This window comes from Hemiscyllium ocellatum, chromosome 14 (genome assembly GCF_020745735.1).
Source record: "Hemiscyllium ocellatum isolate sHemOce1 chromosome 14, sHemOce1.pat.X.cur, whole genome shotgun sequence".
NCBI classification, from domain to species: domain Eukaryota; kingdom Metazoa; phylum Chordata; class Chondrichthyes; order Orectolobiformes; family Hemiscylliidae; genus Hemiscyllium; species Hemiscyllium ocellatum.
Window position 1 is genome coordinate 20,775,983 of NC_083414.1, and position 20,776 is coordinate 20,796,758.

The 20,776-nt window shown below is 39.1% G+C and overlaps 1 protein-coding gene across 1 annotated transcript in view; it reads left to right on the plus strand.

The window, feature by feature from the left end:
* Positions 1–1,338: 1,338 nt before the first annotated feature.
* LOC132822463 (inter-alpha-trypsin inhibitor heavy chain H3-like) overlaps positions 1,339–20,776 on the plus strand; it is a 51,477-nt gene continuing 32,039 nt past the window's right edge. The window contains 11 exon segments of the mRNA XM_060835841.1: positions 1,339–1,493; positions 10,898–11,002; positions 11,260–11,422; positions 11,540–11,650; positions 11,748–11,876; positions 11,959–12,075; positions 13,189–13,357; positions 15,044–15,169; positions 16,427–16,608; positions 17,688–17,873; positions 19,732–19,871. Of these exon segments, the coding sequence (XP_060691824.1) occupies positions 1,492–1,493; positions 10,898–11,002; positions 11,260–11,422; positions 11,540–11,650; positions 11,748–11,876; positions 11,959–12,075; positions 13,189–13,357; positions 15,044–15,169; positions 16,427–16,608; positions 17,688–17,873; positions 19,732–19,871 (1,430 nt within the window). The 5' untranslated portion in view covers positions 1,339–1,491.

Below are 20,776 nucleotides of genomic sequence, written 5' to 3' on the forward strand. Positions count from 1 at the left end.
AGGGCGGAGGAGCGGGAAGTGGAGGAGATGCGGTGGAGGGCATCGTCGATCACGTCTGGGGGGAATCTGCGGTCCTTGAAGAAGGAGGCCATCTAGGCTGTGCGGTGTTGGAACTGGTCCTCCTGGGAGCAGATGCGGCGGAGACGAAGGAATTGGGAATATGGGATGGCGTTTTTGCAGGGGGCAGGGTGGGAGGAGGTGTAGTCCAGGTAGCTGTGGGAGTCAGTCGGTTTATAATAGATGTATGTGTTGAGTCGGTCGCCCAAGATAGAGATGGAAAGGTCTAGGAAGGGGAGGGAGGAGTCTGAGACAGTCCAGGTGAATTTCAGGTCGGGATGGAAGGTGTTAGTAAAGTTGATGAACTGTTCAACCTCCTCGTGGGAGCACGAGGCAGCGCCGATACAGTCATCGATGTAGCGGAGGAAAAGGTGGGGGGTGGTGCCAGTGTAGTTGCGGAAGATGGACTGTTCCACATATCCTACGAAGAGGCAGGCATAGCTGGGACCCATGCCTTATATAACCACTTTATAACAGTCCTTTGAAGCACCTTCTTATGAATGAATATATGTAATAAATGATGAATAAATACAACTCGATTTTGTTTGCTTCTAAGATGCTTACTTCTTCCAAATAAATAACATAAATATCTGCAGGTAATTAATTTGATGTTTAGTTCATTTTGATAATGTCAATGCTATCTCTTGACAATAACTATTTGATATTGGTAACTGAAAGTAAAAAAAACCTCAAGCTGGTGTGTAAATTGTTAAGATACTAAGTGCTATTCTCACAATTCTTTGAACTCCAGTAGGACAACAATTGCTGTGATTTGTTCAGTTTCCCTGAAAAAAAATTGTTACTAGTTGGTACAGATCTACTTTTCTTGTTCTGGGATGTGTTCATTCAAAAACCTCCTACAAAAATATCATAGTTTGAACACAGACCCTGAGGAAGTTTGTCACCTCTTCAGGAGTGTTCATATATTACTACAGGATGGGAAAAAAAAGGTAAGCGATGTGATGTTAGGTTTGTGCAATTGATTTCACCTTGAGTAGTGCCTGACTCTTTACAGTTATGACTTACCAGGGATTTCCTGGATGGATCTTGGTGGAAATTGTTCAGACCAATGACTAGAAATAATCTCTTTTACTAGGCATCCATCACTTCTGCTGGTTATATTTGCAGAGAAAAGCATGTTTCTCTAAAAAGCTACATGCTATGAGAGCCACCCTGGCAAAGCCCCAATAAAAAAACATCTTTTTGATCTTATCTACAATGGATCATTGTAATTCTTCACTAGTTAAAACCAAATACTCTATTTTTCAGGACAGAGAAACGATTCAAGTCTACAGCTTGAAGATCAATTCCAAAATTACATCTCGATTTGCTCACAATGTGATAACAAGCCGTGTGGTAAACCGAGCAACAAAATCCAAAGAAGCCCTCTTTGAAGTTGAGCTGCCCAAAACAGCTTTCATTACCAACTTTACAATGTGTGTATCTGCTATAATTACCTAGCAAAACACCAAATTAGAGTTAAAATGCAATTAGTGCATCCGAGTTACTTTTGTGTACCTGACTATTTTTTAAACATACAATCACAGACTTTCTATCTTTTACAAATTTTAATGGCTTTTTCATTTATGCTACCCTTGATTGTAGTCTTCACTGCATATAATGGATACATTTTTGTTAACACAATTTGCCCATTATATGTAGCAAATGGTTAAAATACCTGAACTGAGCTGCTTGAGCTCTAGACTTTCTGATTGCTACTTGTAGCTGTTAAGATTGCATAGAGTACTGATTGGAGATGCTAAAATTTCTGACAACTGCTCACACTATTTATAATTACAAGACACAGCCAGAAAGTGAAGACTAAAAGACCGAACTTTACTTAACAAAAAAAAATCAGTGGATCATTTCTATCAGTTCTGTCACACAAGTATGAAATACTGAATTTGTAAAGTTGCTTGCATACCTGTATGACCTAGCCTCTATTTTGACCATTCAGAAATGCATCAGATAGCTCACATTGCAATCAACAGTTTTTTGATTTAAAAGTAAGTCAATTTTGCATAGTTTAACAGGTAGCAGGCATACAGAGTTGAGAGACAAGGGTAAAACACATTGGACACTCAGTGAAATTTGGTTTGATGATCAGCCTGTCCTGATATCACTTTACATGGTTCAGTATCAAATTCTGCTTGACCACATTCCTATGAAGAGGTAAGTTACTCGTCGCAGTATTCCTAGCTTTTGACCTGCTCTTGTAGCAGCTGTGTTTTTGGAGTAAGTCCAGTTGAGTTTATGGTCAATGGTAAACCCTAGGATGTTGATAATAGGAGATTCAGTGATGGTAACATCACTGAATGTCAAGGGTCAGTGGTTAGATTGTCTTATATTGATGGTGGTCACAAACTGGTATTTACATGGTGTAAATGTCAGCCCAAACCTGGCTACTGTTCAGATCTTATTGCATCTAAAGATCTGATGCAATAATGCAACAGTATCTAAACGTGATGAATATTGTGCAATCATCAGCAAACATCCCCACTTCTGACCTTACAATGGAAGGATGGTCATTTATGAAGCAGCTGAAGATGGTTGGGTCTAGGACACCTCCCTGAGGAACACTTGCAGAGATGTCCTGGAGCTGAGATGACTGACTTCCAACAACCACTACCATCTTCCTATGTGCCAATTATGACTCCAACCAGTGGAGAGTTTGTCACCTGATACCCATTCATTCCAGTTTTGTTAAGACTCCTGAATGAAATCAAACACAGCTCGATGTCAAAGGCTGTCATTATCACCTTACCCCTAAAATTCAGCTCCTTTGTCCATGTTCGAAACAAGGTTGTGATAAAGTAGAGGCGAATCAACAGTTAAAAACATCCATTTTAAATCTACATCTTGCAATAATAATTTGTCTTGTGGGTTTAAAATAGCTAGTGCTGTCACAGTGACCATGAGAATGAATGTAGGAAGATTGGTATAACCTTGCAGCTGTTCTCTCTCACAGAACTTAAAATGAATAAAATGCGTAGCTTGGGAAAGCAAATCTTAGCAGAACTTATACACTTAATGGTAAGGTCCTAGGGAGTGTTGCTGAACAAAGAGACCTTGGAGTGCAGGTTCATAGCTCCTTGAAAATGGAGTTGCAGGTAGATAGGATAGTGAAGAGGGCATTTGGTATGTTTTCCTTCATTGGTCAGAGCATTGAGTACAGCAGTTGGGAGGTCATGTTGCAGCTGTACAGGACATTAGTTAGGCCACTGTTGGAATATTGCGTGCAATTCTGGTCTCCTTCCTATTGGAAACATGTTGTGAAACTTGAAAGGGTTTAGAAAAGATTTACAAGGATGTTGCCAGGGTTGGAGGATTTGAGCTATAGGGAGAGGCTGAACATGCTGGAGCTGTTTCCCCTGGAGCATCGGAGGCTGAGGGGTGACCTTATAGAGGTTTACAAAATTGTGAGGGGCATGGATAGGGTAAATAGGCAAAGTCTTTTCCCTGGGGTCGGGGAGTCCAGAACTAGAAGGCATAGGTTTAGGGTGGGAGGGGAAAGATATAAAAGAGACCTTAGGGGCAATTTTTTCACACAGAGAATGGTACGTGTATGGAATGAGCTGCCAGAGGAAGTGGTGGAGGCTGGTACAATTGCAACATTTAAGAGGCATTTGAATGGGTACATGAATATGAAGGGTTGGAGTGATATGGGCCGGGTGCTGGCAGGTGGGACTAGATTGGGTTGAGATATCTGGTCAGCATGGACGGGTTGGACTGAAGGGTCTGTTTCCATGCTGTACATCTCTATGACTCTCTATCTGCTATGATGCAGGAGAAAGGCACCAGATGTAGAAACATTTTAAATCTATAGGTATGTTTGGTCTATGAGAATAAGACTAAAATTTATTGCTAATTATGAGAATTTAATTAGAGAAAGAAACATTATATGATGTGGGAAAGGGAACATACGAGATTGTAATGCAAATAAGGGCTATAAAATATGCAGCCATCTTGCTAAAAAGAAGGGATCTCTCAGTAATCCGTCCAGAGTCATCTTGATTGATACTCAGGATGATGACAATTGATCTCTCAGCTGACTTGATAACAATAAAAGAGTGCTACGAGTGGTCCGAGAATTTCTCAGTTTACATATGGTGCCGTGACATAGATCCCAACGTAGGGAATGATTCTCTCGGCTGATTAAGTGACCGAAAATTTGTGTCGGACTCACTGTAGTGGGGCGCCTTAGGTATTTTACCTTAAGACCACTCCTTGTGTCCAAACAGATGATCTGCCCCTCGCCAAGTGAGACTTGTACCTTGAAGGAATCAAAAGAACCACTCGGTCGTCAAGTTTTAGATAAATTTAAGTCTCTTTTGTTTTTGTTTAATATCGACTGTTGAAATTTGATACTTTTTGTTTAATATGTCCGGGTGAAATGTCTCTTTTGTTTGCTGCAGGGTGACGTTGGCTTTTCTGTATTCGGCGTAGAGAGCTGACTCCTTCAGATATGGCCAGTTGAACCTTTTAGATTACTGTACTGTGAAAGGAAGGCAGTCTTGGTAAATTTCGCACTCCGTACTGTTAGTATGGTTAGTGAAAATTATGAGATATTAGACACTCCGTTGTGTTAATATGGTCAGTTGAAGTTATGAGGTTATAGAAAAAGGAGGACAGGTTGGTTGAATTTTGTTTTGTAGAGCATGGAGTTATAAGTTACTATGGCACAGTCCCTCGAAGTGGTTGGAAAGGGTTATCCCTTTTAGACTACGTATGAGATAATACCTGATCAGGAAAATGATTTACAGTGTTTGGAGGCCTCTCAGATTAATTGGACATTTTGTTAAATCCTTTGTGTGAATTGGACTACTTGGAAATTCTTAATTTACATTTTGAAGAACGTCCTGTTTGAATCATTAAATGATTGTGATTATGTGCATGTGAGAGACACCTTTCATAGAATGGGGAACTGATTCCAAAACGATGACGTTTTCAAAAATAAGGGTGAAATGGACAAAATAATCTAAGACACTTTCACCTGATAGCACATTTAATTGTGATCACACTAAGAAATTTTGTAAAGAAGAATATTTTGTTTACATTAGTTTGTATGTCAGTAACTAGGGCTTAATAGGTGTTCTCGTGCTTAGGGATAAGGCAGCTATAGCATGGTTGCCAGTGGTGTAGTGACCAAAATCAGGGATGTACAATAGGCTAGAATAGGAAAAGCAGAGAGTGATTTCATACCCTAGCCTGCTGGAAGTGGTTACAGAGACAAGGGAAGGCTGATTCCTTGGAGATATAGGCATTTTAAAATGGAAATGTTATTTCTCCTTAGTTAGCAGAGGAATGATGGTTCATTTAAATTTGCAACAAATTAAAATGGAAGCAGAAAAAGTTTAAGATGAATTACAGTTTTTATTGGGTGGAAGGAGCCCCTTCAGGAGAATATTAGAATAGTCTGGTTTAGATGTAACAAAGGTACGGATATGGGTTTGAACACAATGTGAACTGAAGCAGAATCTGAGCTAAGCAATGTTACAGAGATGGAAGTAGGCAAATTAATGTAGATATCCGAGAGCAGAAGAATCGACGTTTCAGGCAGGAGCCTTTCATCAGGAATGAGGCTGGGAGCCTGGCAGTAGAGAGATAAATGGGAGGGGGTGGGGCTGGGAGCTGAGAGTGGTAGCTGAGAGTGCAATAGGTGGATGGAAGTGGGGGAGAAGGTGATAGGTCGGAGAAGAGGGTGGAGCGGATAGCTTAGAAGGAAGATGGACAGGTGGGATAGGTCATGAGGGCGATGTTGAGCTGGAAGGTGGGAACTCAGATAAGGTAAGGAGAGGGGAAATTAGGAAACTGGTGAAGTCCAACTGATGCCTTGGGGTTGAAGGGTCCCGAGGCGGAAGATGAGGCGTTCTTCCTCCAGGTGTCGGGTGGTGAACGAGTGATGATGGAAGAGGCCCAGGACCAGCATGTCCTCGGCAGAGTGGGTGTGGGAGTTAAAATGGTCGGCCACAGGGCAGTGGCGTTGATTGGTGTGGGTGATGCTGAGATGTTCTCTGAAGCACTCTGCGAGAAGGTGTCCAGTCTCCACAATATAGAGGAGACTGTTTCATGAAAAACGGATACAATAAATGACATGTGTGGACTTTTGATATATGTGGAAGGCTCCTTTTGGGCCTTGGTTGGAAGTGAGGGGGGAGGTGTGGGCGCAGGTTTTGCAATTCCTGCAGTGGCAGGGGAAGGTGTCAGGAGGGGAGGGTGGATTGTTAGGAGGTGTAGACCTGACCAGGTAGTCGCAGAGGGAACGGTCTTTGCGGAAAGCGGATGGGGTTGGTAGGGAAATATATCTCTGGTGGTGGGGTCCATTTGGTGATGGAAATGTCGGCGGATGATGCGATTTATGCAGCGGTTGGTGGGGTGGAAGGTGAGGACCAGGGGAGTTCTGACCTTGTTGCGGTTGGAGGGGTGTGGTTCGAGGGCAGAGGTGCAGGATGTGGATGAGATGCGTCGGAGGGCATCTTCAATCATATGGGAGGGGACATTTCAGTCTTTAAAGAAGGAGGCCATGTGGTGTGTTCTGTGGTGGAACTGGTACACCTGGGAGCAGATGCGGCAGAGGCGGAGGAATTGGGAATACAGGATAGCACTTTTGCAGAACGTAGGGTGGGAGGAGGTGTAATTCAGGTAACTTTGGGTGTTGGTGGGTTTGTAAAAAATGTCAGTGTTGAGTCGGTCATTGTTGATGGAGATGGAGAGGTCCAGGAAGGGGAGGGAGGTGTTAGAGATGGTCCAGATGAATTTAAGGTCGGGGTGAAATGTGTTGGTGAAGTTGATGAACTGTTCAACCTCCTTGTGGGAACACAAGGTAGCGCCGATACAGTCATCAATGTAGAGGAGGAAAAGGAGGGGAGTGGTGCCAGTGTACCACTCCAACCTCTGTATAAATTGCATCATCCACCGACATTTCCGCCACCTACAAATGGACCGCACCGCCAGGGATATATTTCCCTCCCCACCCCTATCTGCTTTCCGCAAAAACCGTTCCCTCCGTGCCTACCTGGTCAGGTCCATGCCCCCCAATAACCCACCCTCCCCTGGCACCTTCCCCTGCCACAGCAGGAATTGCAAAACCTGTGCCCCCACCTCCCCACTCACCTCCAACCAAGGCCCAAAAGGAGCCTTCCACATCCATCAAAGTTTTACCTGCACGTCCATACATGTCATTTATTGTATCTTTTGCTCCCGAAGCAATCACCTCTACATTGGGGAGACTGGACGCCTTCTCCCTCCCACTCTGCCGAGGACATGAAAGTCCTGGGCCTCCTCCATCGCCACTCCCTCACCACCTGACACCTGGAGGAAGAACACCTCATCTTCCGCTTTGGAACCCTACAACCCCATGGCATCTATGTGGACTTCACCAGTTTCCTCATTTCTGTTCCCTCCACCTTACCGCAGTTCCAACCTTCCAGCTCAGCACTGTCCCCATGACCCATCCCACCTGTCAATCTTGCTTCCCACTGATCTGCTCCTCTCCAACTTACCACCTTGACCCATACCTCCATCCACCTATTGTACTCTCAGCTACCTTCTCCCTAGCCCCACTCCCCTCCCATTTATCTATCCACCCTGAGGATCCCAGCCTCATTCCTGATGAAGGGCTCCTGCCTGAAATGACGTTTCTCCTGTTCCTCGGATGCTGCATGACCTGTTGTGCTTTTCCAGCACCACACACTGTCGACTCTGATCTCCAGCATCTGCAGTCCTCACTTTCTCCAAATTAATGCAGATAGGTGATTAAAATCAGAGTTGGGGCAATTCTCAGATTGCTTTTGAAACCATTGTATTTATATGGCAAGTCCAGTTGAGTTTCTGGTCAATAGTAAGCACCAGGATGTTGATAGTGGAGTGGAGTAGAGCAAACACAATGATTTAAGCCTTCCCAGTATTTAGATGGTGAAAGTTTCTGCTCATCTTATATTAAATGCTCGATAAGCAGTGTGGAAAAACTGGTCCAGATTTGGAAGCCAAAAGGAGTCAAAGTAAGATAGAGCTGAGTGTCATCAGCAAACACAAAACAAAAATATATGTTTTCAGATGAAACCAGTAAGGTTAGCAGCAAATGGAAATATCCAGAGTCACAAATTCAAATCTACCTCAGTTGAGGAATTTAACTTATATTATTTATTAAATGAAAAGCTAGGGTTGATTAGGGTCAGATTGAAAGTGGGTAGAGTTGAAAATTAGCACTGTTTAGATTAGAGTGGTGCTGGAAAAGCACAGCAGGTCAGGCAGCATCCAAGGAGCAGGAAAATCGACGTTTCGTGCAAAATCCCTTCATCCAGCACCACTCTGATCTAAACTCTGTTTTCCAGTATCTGCAGTCCTCACTTTTGCCCCCTTGAAAATTAGCACTGACAGCTGGAATGCTAGTTCCCCAGTTTAATCCTCTTTTTGGCCATTTTAGCCTCAGAGAAACCAGGGATCATATATCTACTGTTCCAAATTAACAAGTTAATGAATTTAAAAATTGCTTTCCAAACTTATCCATATAAATTCTATCTCATAGTTCATAAACAAAAAAAAAATGCGCTTCTCTCAACTGGAATGGCTAACAATTTAGGGTAATTAAGAATGAGACCAAAGGGAACCAATGTGAATATTTCAACCATCTGTCATTTTTTGTAAACTGCAGGGGTCTGTTTCAATGCTAGAGGTGTCTATCTAGCCAGGAATCAGGAAGGTGTACAGGCTTTCACAATCTTAACAGGAAGTCACCCTATTTCCCTGACGTGGTGATCATCCTGCTGCCTGACCTGCTGTGCTTAGTTGAAGAAAGATGCCTCTTACTTACTTCTCATTGTATCCTGCTATTCTTCTCAAGCTGAAAGGCCTATGATTAGTCTTCCAGTTTTAAAAACCTGCCCACCATCTTTCCCCATCCTGGGAAAAATCACTAATGAGCACTTTTTATTCTTCTATGAGATGTGTCTGACTACAAAAAGTCAGCATTTGTTACCCATCCTGGATTATCCTTGAACTGTTTTCTACACCAGTTCAGAGGGCAGATAAGTGAACTATTTTTGGCTTCAGACTAACATATAAACCAGACAAAAAAAAGATGGCAGATTTATTTTTTGAAAGGGTTATTAGTGAATGAGATAGTTTAATTGTCACAATTACTAACATTAGCTTTCAATTCCAATTTATTAATTGAATTTAAATTCAACCAGCTACTATTGGTAGGGTTTGAATTTGAGTTCCCAGAGCATTGGGTTGGGCCTATGAATACTAGCCTATTGACAATCCCACTCTGCTACTGTCTCATCCACCACCAAACTCCACCTTCTGCACCCTTTTGTCTCCCAATGGGAAGGGGTTTGGAACTTGGAAGATGTTCTGGTCTTTGTTCTTTTCTTCCCTAATCCTCAGTGGTAGAATCCGCCCTAGCTTTGTTCATGGTAACCTGAAGTCCTTAGATCCAAACATCTGCATCAGTGATGTCCTTTAAAGCAGAAAATCTGCAGTTCTTACCTGTGTCTTTTTTGTAGCTCCAGAAGCAGAACAACACTATTGGGTTTTTACTACTCTCTGAAATAGCTCGTAAGTCACTTAAATCTTTTCAGTGCAGTTTGTGGAATTAATAAAAATGATCGCAGATGGACAATACAACTTTCTAAAGGTACATCCTGCCTAACTCAACCCCACCATATCATCCTCACTAACATGTCAAAATTGGATGACATCTCACAGACCAGTTTTACTTACAGAATTGTGCTTTTCAGCTAGACCCACATTGTGATTAACTTTGTCTTTTGAAAAGGCCTGGCAAGCTGTTCTGTGATACTAGAATGGATAATAAATGCTGGTGCTACCAAGGATGCCATATATTTTCTGAATTTTTTTTAAGAGAACATACAGCTGGAAATGAGTGAGGTAGCTCAGTAAATCAGCTTCAGAAACTGCTGTGTGATATTTTTCCAACCACATCACCAGACCGCATCTTGCACTCAGGAGATGCACTGCTAATGAGTGCAGGACAAGAGTATAGTTCGAGTATCATTAACAGGGATACTTTCTGCTGCTGCCTCTTTTAACTCCACATAATGCCAAAAGTTAGAATCTTTAAAAAATAAACTTCAACCCGTTTGCCTTTCTGTCAATTTTACCTTGAATTGCTAGAGCTTTAAAAGGTAATGAAATTAATACACAATCTGGCAATCCAGGAAATGCATTGCTATCTTCAGGGTTGAATAAAATGTGATTTAAGATTGTGCTTCAGCCATGTTTTTTGATTTGCATATTAAGTGAGGCACTTTAATACAGTTACTCATTTATCACACAAATTAGTTTTCAAAAATATTACAAAGAAAACTGCACAGATAGATTTGAGCAACTGATAGTTAAGTATTAACATTTTTCAAAAAAGGTAATTGAATGTTCAGACTCTAGTTTGGATTTTTGAAGGATTTTTTTCAGTAGTTCCAGCACATACATTCTCAAAACATAAATTAACTTTACATATTTGCTTCTCATGAATTTAGTTATTAATTAAATCCCAAAGATTAACAACCAATCTAAAGAAACAAAACTGATGGTTCTGATATTTTTAAAGGATTCTATTCTATTAATAGCAAACAGAAATTTAATTCTCAGTTCTTCATATTGAAACATTTCAAACATTGTGGATAAGTTTGCAGAAAATATCCAGGCTGCAAACTGATTGATGTTTCAGTTTGATCACAACTGTCATGAAAAATTCAACTTATTTTTTCTTTCTTTGTTCTCCCTCCTATTCAGCCTATGTGGAAGATCAATCAGAGATTTAACAACAAGCTGCATTCTAATTTGCTAATACACTTTCTGATTCCTTCCTCTGTAGGACAATAGATAGAGTGAAGTATTCTGGAGAAGTGAAGGAAAAAGAAGTTGCTCAGCAACAGTATGAAGTTGCAGTTTCCCAGGGGCAGACTGCAGGATTGGTAAAGTAAGGGCAAAATTACACTCTTAAAATTACAGATTAATTGGTAAAGAATACTAAAATATGAAAATAATTCATAACATGGGGATGCAGGGGGGTGGTGCTGTGGAAACATGACCACCTCCCCATTCTATTCCTCACCCCAGATAGTTCAGCGGTTACAAGCTTTCCAAGTTGAATTAATATTCCATGCTCTACTTTCAAACCAAAGGCAACACTCCTTGATAACATTTATTGTTTAACTTGTTTTCTGGTGGACAAAGAGTATCTGGAAGAAAAATGGAAAAGTTCCAAGTATCAGTAAATATTGCACCAGCCAAAAAAGTTAATTTTGAACTAATCTATGAAGAATTATTAAAACGCAAATTGGGAAAATATGAAATGATCCTCAGAGTAAAACCTAAGCAGCTTGTCAATCATTTCCAGGTAAACTGTTATTTAATATTCTATAACTAAAATATTTTAATTCCAACCTGATGTGCACTTAATAAAATTGTAATTAAAGTCATTCATTTTTATGTTAAATTATTTCTTTTTGTTTAGATTGATGTTCATATTTTTGAACCAAAAGGCATTGCCTTCCTCAATGTCCATGGAACTTTCTTAACAAATGACCTGGAACAAACTATGGTGAAGAACAGAACTGAAACCAAGGTCTGTAATTCCAAACTTGATGGTGGCATCTTTGACATTTTCCATTATAAGATGTTAAGAATAACAATAACTGAAATTAAAATCAAATTGAATTTAGGCTCATATTTCCTTCAAACCAACCCTGGAGCAACAGCAAAAATGTCCTGATTGCAGTGAAACACTGTTGGACGGAGACTTGATCATACAGTATGATGTCAATAGAGACCTGTCTGGTGGGGACATTCAGGTGATTAGATGACAAATTAAAATAATTTCTACTTGCTCATGTTGTGTAATATTTCACTAATTGCCTCATAATGTTATTTCAGATTGTGAATGGCTACTTTGTTCACCATTTTGCACCTGCAAATCTCCCAAGAGTGCCTAAGAATGTTATCTTTGTGATAGACCGCAGCTTTTCTATGCGTGGCCTCAAATTCAGACAGGTATTGCAATTTGCCTAATTCATTAAGTGATCAATAAATAACCACTAAGTGTTCCATTAATTTAAAGTTTTTACTGAAAACATTTGGCAAACCTGTGAGACATTTCAATGTCTTCTATAGTGCTATTTGTGTCAAAACATTTACTCCAAAATAAATATATTTGCACAGTGACTTTATTGTTGCATTGATGCTAAAATTGAGTCTGGATTTGCATGCAGTAGCACCGTGATGGTGAGAGAGATGGTCAATTACGTTTTCATGCAGAATACAAGTGGGAACTTACATATCTGAGCTTTGGATAGATGAATCCCCAAGGTAACCATAACTGTGAAATTCAGTTCAGTGTTCAGAAATTGCCAATAGGCAAAGGAAAAAGGAGGCAAGAGATTGTGAGCTGAGAATAGCTTTGTAGCTATTCCATGTAAAATGATGTGTGCATTTTAGGGCCAGAGTAAACTACAACCCAGCAAGAGGATTTCAAACATCTTAAAGTTCAATAGGAAACTTTTTTATTAGTTTAGAGTAAATTAAATAAAGTAATGTTTAGTTAATGTTTTTGATTACTGCTATCATAAACTAATGTGATGCAAAGGTAGAATTGACATCCCAACCAGTTCCGACATCATATTACTGAATGGCAGAATACAGCTGAAAGCCAAATGGCTGACTCTTTTTCCTAAGTTCTGTGCTCCTTTGTTAATACTTGAAAATTTGGCAGGTGAAGGTTCTGGTCAGTCACTGAAATTCAAATAAATTTTAAAGATTCTTGGTCTCTGAAGTGATCATAACTCATTCAGTGACAGTAAATGTGGTGTGGACTCATTATCATTATTTGCTTGGCAAAATCCTGGCTGCCGATTAAATTTAGTCATACAAGATTTTTACACTGGATCACAAAGCTGGGAATCGTATTGTCCCAGCCTTAGTTTTAATCTGGATCTTCAGTAGAATGATTTTTAAATTCTGGTCTCTTAGAGAGAGTGAGGAAAATCGGATTCTCAGCCATTAATCTGGTTCCATGTGGAATGTTTTACAAAGAGGAAGAAACAAATGTGGAGAGAGGAATATGCCTAACCTGAGATGATAACATAAATATTATTTCCTCATTTGTAGACAAAGCTGGCTCTACTTAGAATATTAGGAGACATGAGCACACAGGATTATTTTACAATAATCAGTTTTGATTCTACCATTGAAAAGTGGCGAGATTCACTAGTTCAGGCTACTGCGGAAAATGTTTTGCAAGCGAAAAGATACATCATCTATTTACAACTTGGAGCAGGTGAGCATATAGGGCTGAATTTTATGTTCTTCCCCATTGTTGAATTTTGCCACAAAGAGGGCATTTAATTGAGGTTGGTGGAGGTTGAGGGAACCTGCCATTTAAGCCCGTTTGGGGAAGGCATGTCGATGACCCTTCTGCCCTATTGCTAATTGGCTCCTATAAATGGGCAATTAAAGTCCCATTAAAGTTAATTTAGCTGTAAATAAGTATTCCCAATGATTTCCGTTGTAATTTTCAAATTGATTTTTTTCAAATGTAATGTTTCTCAGCGGATTAATGAGCCTTTAAACTAAGACACCCTCTGACTGCTTGGGCGAATGCAAAAGTCCACATTGTACTACCCAAAGAAGAGCAGAGAGTTGTGTCGGCATCTTGACCAAGATGTTTCTCTCAATTTGGTCAATTCATTAATTTGCTGTTTGCTACAGCCTGCTGTTTGAAAATTGGCATCAATATTTGCCAACATAAAAAAAATTGCACTACAAAAGTAATCCATAGATTGTAAATTGATTGGGACATCTCTTGCCATGTTAAGGTACAAATAAATGCAAGTACCTTCCTTATCATAATTCAAGTCCTTTGCAGCTAAACCTTAATATAAATCTGCCAAAAATAATATGCCAAAGCTTGGATCTGTTCAGACTGATTATTGATGAGGGCAGGAAAGTGAACAGAGACACAGCCAATTTTATTATGGTACCACATTTAATCATTGATAAATATATTTGAAACCCATTTACAAAATGTAGAGTTGTTACTGTGAAAAAGTTTACTCAGTGCTCTAAATTAATTATAGCCTGTTGCCAATGTTAAATGCATAAATAATTGAAAATTGCATTGCATTTGGGTTAATGACATATATATTAATGTTCTTTTTGCTTAAATAAATATAATATTAACAACTGTTGCACAGTTTGATACATTTGAAATTTTGTGCTTGAATCAGATTTCACCACCTTCTCAAGGGCAATTAGGGATGGACTATAATTGCTGCCACATATTCCTGAATGAATGAATAAATAATTTCTAACAAGAGCAGTTTCTGTTTTTAAGTAGCTGTTACATTTTGAGTAAGTTATCCTCAGTTAAGTTTTAAAAAAGAACACCAACATTCATTTCCTCTGTGTCACACAGGAGATTTTGAGACTAAAGTTTCTGTATCAAAAAGTTTAGCAAACAAAGGCAGTCATTTAAGGCAGGAGTAAGTATTCATGACATGTGACCAATCTTGGCATGAAAACTGAAAAAGTAAATCAAAGAGATGCATAGTGTTCAAATGGCAATTAAATGTTGACCTCATCCACTGTTTACTTAAGAACAGTTAGGCTTTTCAGCCTTAAAATCACCTTAGCAGCAAAATAAGGAATTTTGCAAAACAGTTTGATATGACCCTATGACTGTTTATAATCAAATTTACAATGAGCAATTCCATGGAAGACCACTATGATATATATAAAAAGATTAAAATCAATTCCTCGTACCCCAGAGTTGCAGTTTGTCATAATTGTTGGTCACTGTGTCACAGATAATTATGAAAAGGAATTTTAAAAAAGCAGGGAAAGATTTTGGTGGCGTCACAGAGGGGCATTTCCCATATGTATTTTTCATATTTAAGTGCACAAGATATTCATTTTTGAATATAAGTTTATAACATAAACTGATTACTTTTCTCTTTCATTCCAGAAACAAACATAAATGATTCTCTATTACTAGCTGTAAGTCTTCTGGACACAGCTCACAAACAAAAGCAACTGCCTGAGAGAAGTGTCTCCATGATAATTCTTTTAACAGATGGTGATCCAAATGTGGGTTAGTTTAAGATATATTTCCTTCCTTGATATTAAACCGCTGAAACAGATCTGAACTATCAAATAATGTAAAGCCTTTGCACTATATCATGCATTTTCTGAAGGTTATATGGAAATATCTTCTGGTCATAAACTTCAAATCTTACAAGGCTTGAGTAATATCTTTATTTACAGTGAAATTAATGTGAACCAGTTGCTTAATTATTATCATATCACTATTGATTTGACCATCATCACATTAGATAGTAGGATGAATTTTTGCATCTAAAGATGTGCGTTTCTAATCTTTGAAAGTGGATACTACTTTGAAAATAGTGAAGGGAACTCAGAGGATGATTTATGGAGTGCAGGTTCATACTCCCTTGAAAATGGAGCCCCAGGTAGACAGGATAGTGAACAAGGCATTTGGTGTGCTTTCCTTTATTGGTCAGTGCATTGAGTGTAATTGGGAGGTCATGTTGTGGCTGTACAGGACATTGGTTAGGCCACTTTTGGAATATTGCATTCACTTCTGGTCTCCCTGCTATAGGAAGGATGTTGTGAAACTTGAAAAGGTTCAGAAAAGATTTACAAGGATGTTGCCAGGGCTGGAGGGTTTGGGCTATAGAGAGAGGCTGAATAGGCAAAGACTACATTTCCCTGGAGCTTTGGAGGCTGAGGAGTGACCTTATAGAAATTTATCCAATCATGAGGGACATGGATAGGGTGAATAACCAAGGTTTTTTCCCGACGGTGAGGGAGTCATAGGTTAAGACTATATGTCATTGGTTAAAGATGAGAGAGGAAAGATTTAAAAGGGACTGAAGGGGCAACTTTTTCACACAGAGGCTGCATGTGTGGAACAAGCTGCCAATGGATGTGGTGAAGGCAGATACAATTTTGACATTTAAACCACATCTGGATTCCAATATGAATAGGAAGGGTTTAGAGGGATTTGGGCCAAATGTGGGCAAGTAGGATGAGATTAATTTTGGATTTCTGGTTGGCATGGACAAGTTGGACTGAAGGCTTTGTAACCATACTGTGCAGCTCCAAGACTCTATTAGTCTATATTAACTCACCATATTATACTTTTGCAATTGGTTATATACTTGAGAATTTGAGAAAGTACATTTATTTAACCCTTCTGCACCTACAGAAAATTAATTTATTTCTTAAAATGGCCTTTAAAACTAAATGTAAACTATTAATAAGAGGGTATAAGAGAAAGTTAAAAAAAAGTCATTAAATAAGATAAATTTGTTCACTTATACCACAGGAGAAAAGGATCCAGTGAAAATCCAAATCAATGTTAAAAATGCCATACAGGAGAGGTATAGCTTGTACTGTCTTGGCTTTGGTTTTGACGTTGATTACAGTTTCCTGGAAAAAATGGCACTGGATAATGGTGGCGTGGCTCGACGTATTTATGATGATTCAGATTCAGCCTTGCAGCTCCAGGTAAGTAGATGATTCATAAATAATCATTAATAAAGACCCATTCACAACTTAAATCAGACCTCATACAATTCCTCATTCGTGATAGAATAAGAAAAGGTGAATTTTGCTTTTACTTTATCAGGAAGGAATTTTATGTGGTCAATAGGAGAAAATATAAAATGAACTTAGGGCTGGATTTGACCAAAAACTGGCCACTGATCCATTTTGGTAAGTTTCATGGAGGGTTTCTCTTGGTCATACCAAATGAGATTTCTCACACTACAACACGAGAGCCTGCACGCTTAGTCTGAGGTTGCCATCTGAATCAGTGCAATATCCACAGTCAGGAAGAACACCCAGCAATGCAGGACCTCTGTGAGGATAAATACCACCATCTTCTACTTGCTACCTCATGTTCACTCGATCCCTGCTATTGCATTCACCTCACACTGATGCTCATGGTCCACCACTCTCACTACTGTATGCACATCTTCCCCCACTTCCTATCACTCATCCCAACTTCCTACAATACTAACCCTGCAAGAATCTACATTGCTTATTTGTTCTTTTGGGACACCTCACCACTTTTCCCTAATCTGCATTAGCACTAACAGCTGTGCTACCCACTTTAATATCACTCAATATCTGAATTTCTCTCATTCCAGGAGAAAATGATCCACAATGGGGTAGAAAGAGAGAGAGAGAGAGAGACAGACAGACAGACAGACAGACACTTGGCTCCTCACCACTTTGAGGAGAGGATCCTGGCCCTGGCCAGTGATAACTACAATTGCTCACGTAATGATGCCAAAACCACCTGTTCTGAAGAAGTATCATTGGACCCAAAACATTAACTCTGCCTACTCTCCACAGATGCTGCCAGAACTGCTGAGTTTACCCAGCAATAACAGTTTTTGTTGAAGAAACATTAACTTTATCTTTTGCATATATGGACTAAGAATTCACAATAATGATATTTAAAATTTCTTTATTAGAATATTAATGATTAATTCAAATAACTTTTCATGAAATGGCTTTCAAATATCTCTTATATCTCTAGTTTTTTTTGTAGATGGCTCCCTATATTTGTTTTCCCACAGGGTTTTTATAATGAAGTAGCAAATCCCTTGCTTTTGGATGTCGAGATACAATATCAGGAGAATGCCATTTCAGAGTTAACAGAGGCCAATTTCCGACAATATTATGATGGATCTGAAATTGTCGTAGCTGGCAAGATAGCAGACAACAGTCTTGATACATTCATGGTAGAGATTACAGCTAAAACTGTAAGTACCAAAACTCCTCATATGCGTTCTATAATTTTTCTTTGGAAAATCGGATTTGGAGCAAAGCCAATTTAAATTGCTACATGGTTTCGTCCCACGTTTAAAATCTTGTGTACATTTTGAATAGTATCTTAAATAAAAATGTGAGCTACAGTTTATCACTGAGAAACATCTCAAATTTTCATACAGAGTTAATGTAGCAACTTCATATGTGGTAACTGTGGAGCAGTTTTAGCCTCAAGGTCTGACAATCAAACGTTTTAGGAATTATTCAGTTATTTTTGTGGTTTTGGTTGGTTTGGCGGACGAGATGGAATTAGGGAACAGTGGGGGTAGGCAATACAGCTCTCAGTATCTCCTTAAATAGTGCCATTAATAGCAAAAATAAACAGCATCTGTATATTTAATGTAGGAAATGACCCAAGAATTCCACGGCACACTCCAAGTAAAAAGTGCTTAAGTGTGTGTTTGTAAAAGGTGATCAAAAGCAAGTTTGGTTTTGAAAACATGCTTACAGGCTGCAAGAGAAGGAACAGTGCAAAAAGAATCTGGGAATTATAGATGAGAGTTCTGCTATTGATAGTGGAAGGGACAAAAAAAGGATGCTCATATGTCCAGAATTATGCAAGTGTAGAGGAGATAGCAATGATAAATATCATGGACACCTGCTGTTTTGAACCCATGTTCTAATTTAGAGAAGAATACTGTGAAGTAAAGCTAAGGAATTGGTTCATGCTTTATGTGGGAGCTTTCATCACATCCCTGTCATCCTCTTTTGTCTGTATTTCTTTATTCTTGGCTTTTCCTCTTACTCTCTCGTGCCTCAGGAGCAGACCTTTCTGTGACATATTTTGGAGTGTTTTCTCATCTTGCATTCCTATATCAGTTGATACTTTTGTTTCTATTTCAGATGCTGATCAAATTGAAAGAAAGCTTTTCATTTTTACAGCTCTCTTTCAGATCTTAAAAGTATGATTTATACATAATGAAAAACTTTGAAAAGAAGTGATTGTTTTTGGGTGGATAAATACAGCAGCCATTAGATGCACAAAATTAGTTTTCCTCGGTCCCATTCTGTAGGCCTAAACACATGGCTGTAATATTCTACTTCTCTTTAATTTCCATCTTTTCTGGCTACCCCTCCCACACCTTTGTCTATTGTTTTGTCTCCTTTAATTTCTCCCTTGTCAGATACACTGCCCACCCATGTCAACATTTCCATACTCCGTTATCATCCTATTCTCCTACCACTGACCAGGTCTGACTTGTTTATAAGACTATAGCTCCCCTCTGTATCTCCCTTGATATCTTCTGAAGGGTACTCCAGAAAGATAGTTGGTGCTACTTCACAATGAACAGCAACCACAACAGTTCCATTCTGCCCTTAAAAGTATCTTTTTGTTACCTGTGATATAACATATCTGTGAATTGCCTTGGAACATATTGTTACATTAACAACATTATGTAACAGAAGGTTATTATTAAGATAAATATGTACCTATCTAATATGCTTTCAATTACTGAAGAGATCTGTTTACTATCTTATGTGGGATACAGCAATGCCAACACTTCCTCCAACTACACAAGGAGGTGCTCATGTTTGAAGTGGGCCTTTCGCCCTTGATTTTCTAATTCAAGGACAAGGATGCTACCAACTATGCTAAGCTGTCAGTGCATGAATAATATGATTTAATTTTCTTTGAAAATTCCTGCATTCAGCTCGTTTTATCTCTTACAACATGTCATAGTTGATTCTACATAAATTAGACAGTCTCCTCATGAACAGTGTGAATTGTTTTTATGGATTAAGATTGGAATCTGTAATGTCAGTGATTTTGATAATATGATTCTCTTGCAGGCAAGCAGTAATTTATCTCTTGAAGAGAAAGTCAATGTGTCAGAGGCAGAGAGGATTCTGCAATATCAGCAATATGTTTTTGGTGACTTTACTGAGAGATTGTGGGCATACTTGACTATTCAACAACTCCTAAATCAAAGGTAAAGTAGAATTTCTTACTCTACAAAACTGTATTTTTGTTGATTAACAAGAAAGAAACAGGCTGAGTTCATATTTGAAAAGTTATGTGTAGTTTAACATAGAAAATATAACAAGTTTTTATTGTAAAAGAATTTTAGCCACTCTAAGTTAGAATAGAAATGAAGAAATTAATTAATTTCTCAACATCTCTGCAACTGACAATACAAAAAGTATATAAAATATTTAAAAGAGAGATGCAGAGGGAATACTGAATGAGTCTGGAGAAGTAGTAATGATTAGAAAAAAATGCCGGATGAACTTCATTCTTCATGGTGGAAGACATCAGTAGCATACCAGAACTTAAAGCAAGTCCAGGGCAGAGGTGAACATAGTGGCTGTCACTAAGGAGAAAGTGCTGGAGAAGCTGAAAGATCTGAAGGTGGATAAATCATCCAGGTCAATTGGACTGCACCTAGGACTCTGAAGGAGAAAGCTGAGGAGATTATGGAGACATTAATGATCTTTCAGGAAGTATTGCAGTCAGGCAAGGTCTGAAAGGCTATTAAATAGCTAATACAACAGCCGTGTTTAAGAAGGGAGGGAGGCAGAACACATGAAACAACAGGTTGGTTAGCCTGACCGCAGTCATTGATAAGACTTAAGCATCCATTATTAACTATGAGACTGTGGAGTACTTGGAAATGCATGGTAAAATGCCATGCCTGACAAATTCTTCGAGAACATAATGAGCAAGTTAGACAAAGGAGAGTGAATGGACATGATCTATTTGGATTTCCAGAAGGCCCTTGACAAGGTACATGCAGAAGGCTGCTATATAAGACAAAAGCCCAAAGTGTTGGGGCAAGGTGCTGGCTGACTTTCAGAAAACAAAGAGTGGGATTAAAAGGTCTTTTTCAGGATGGCT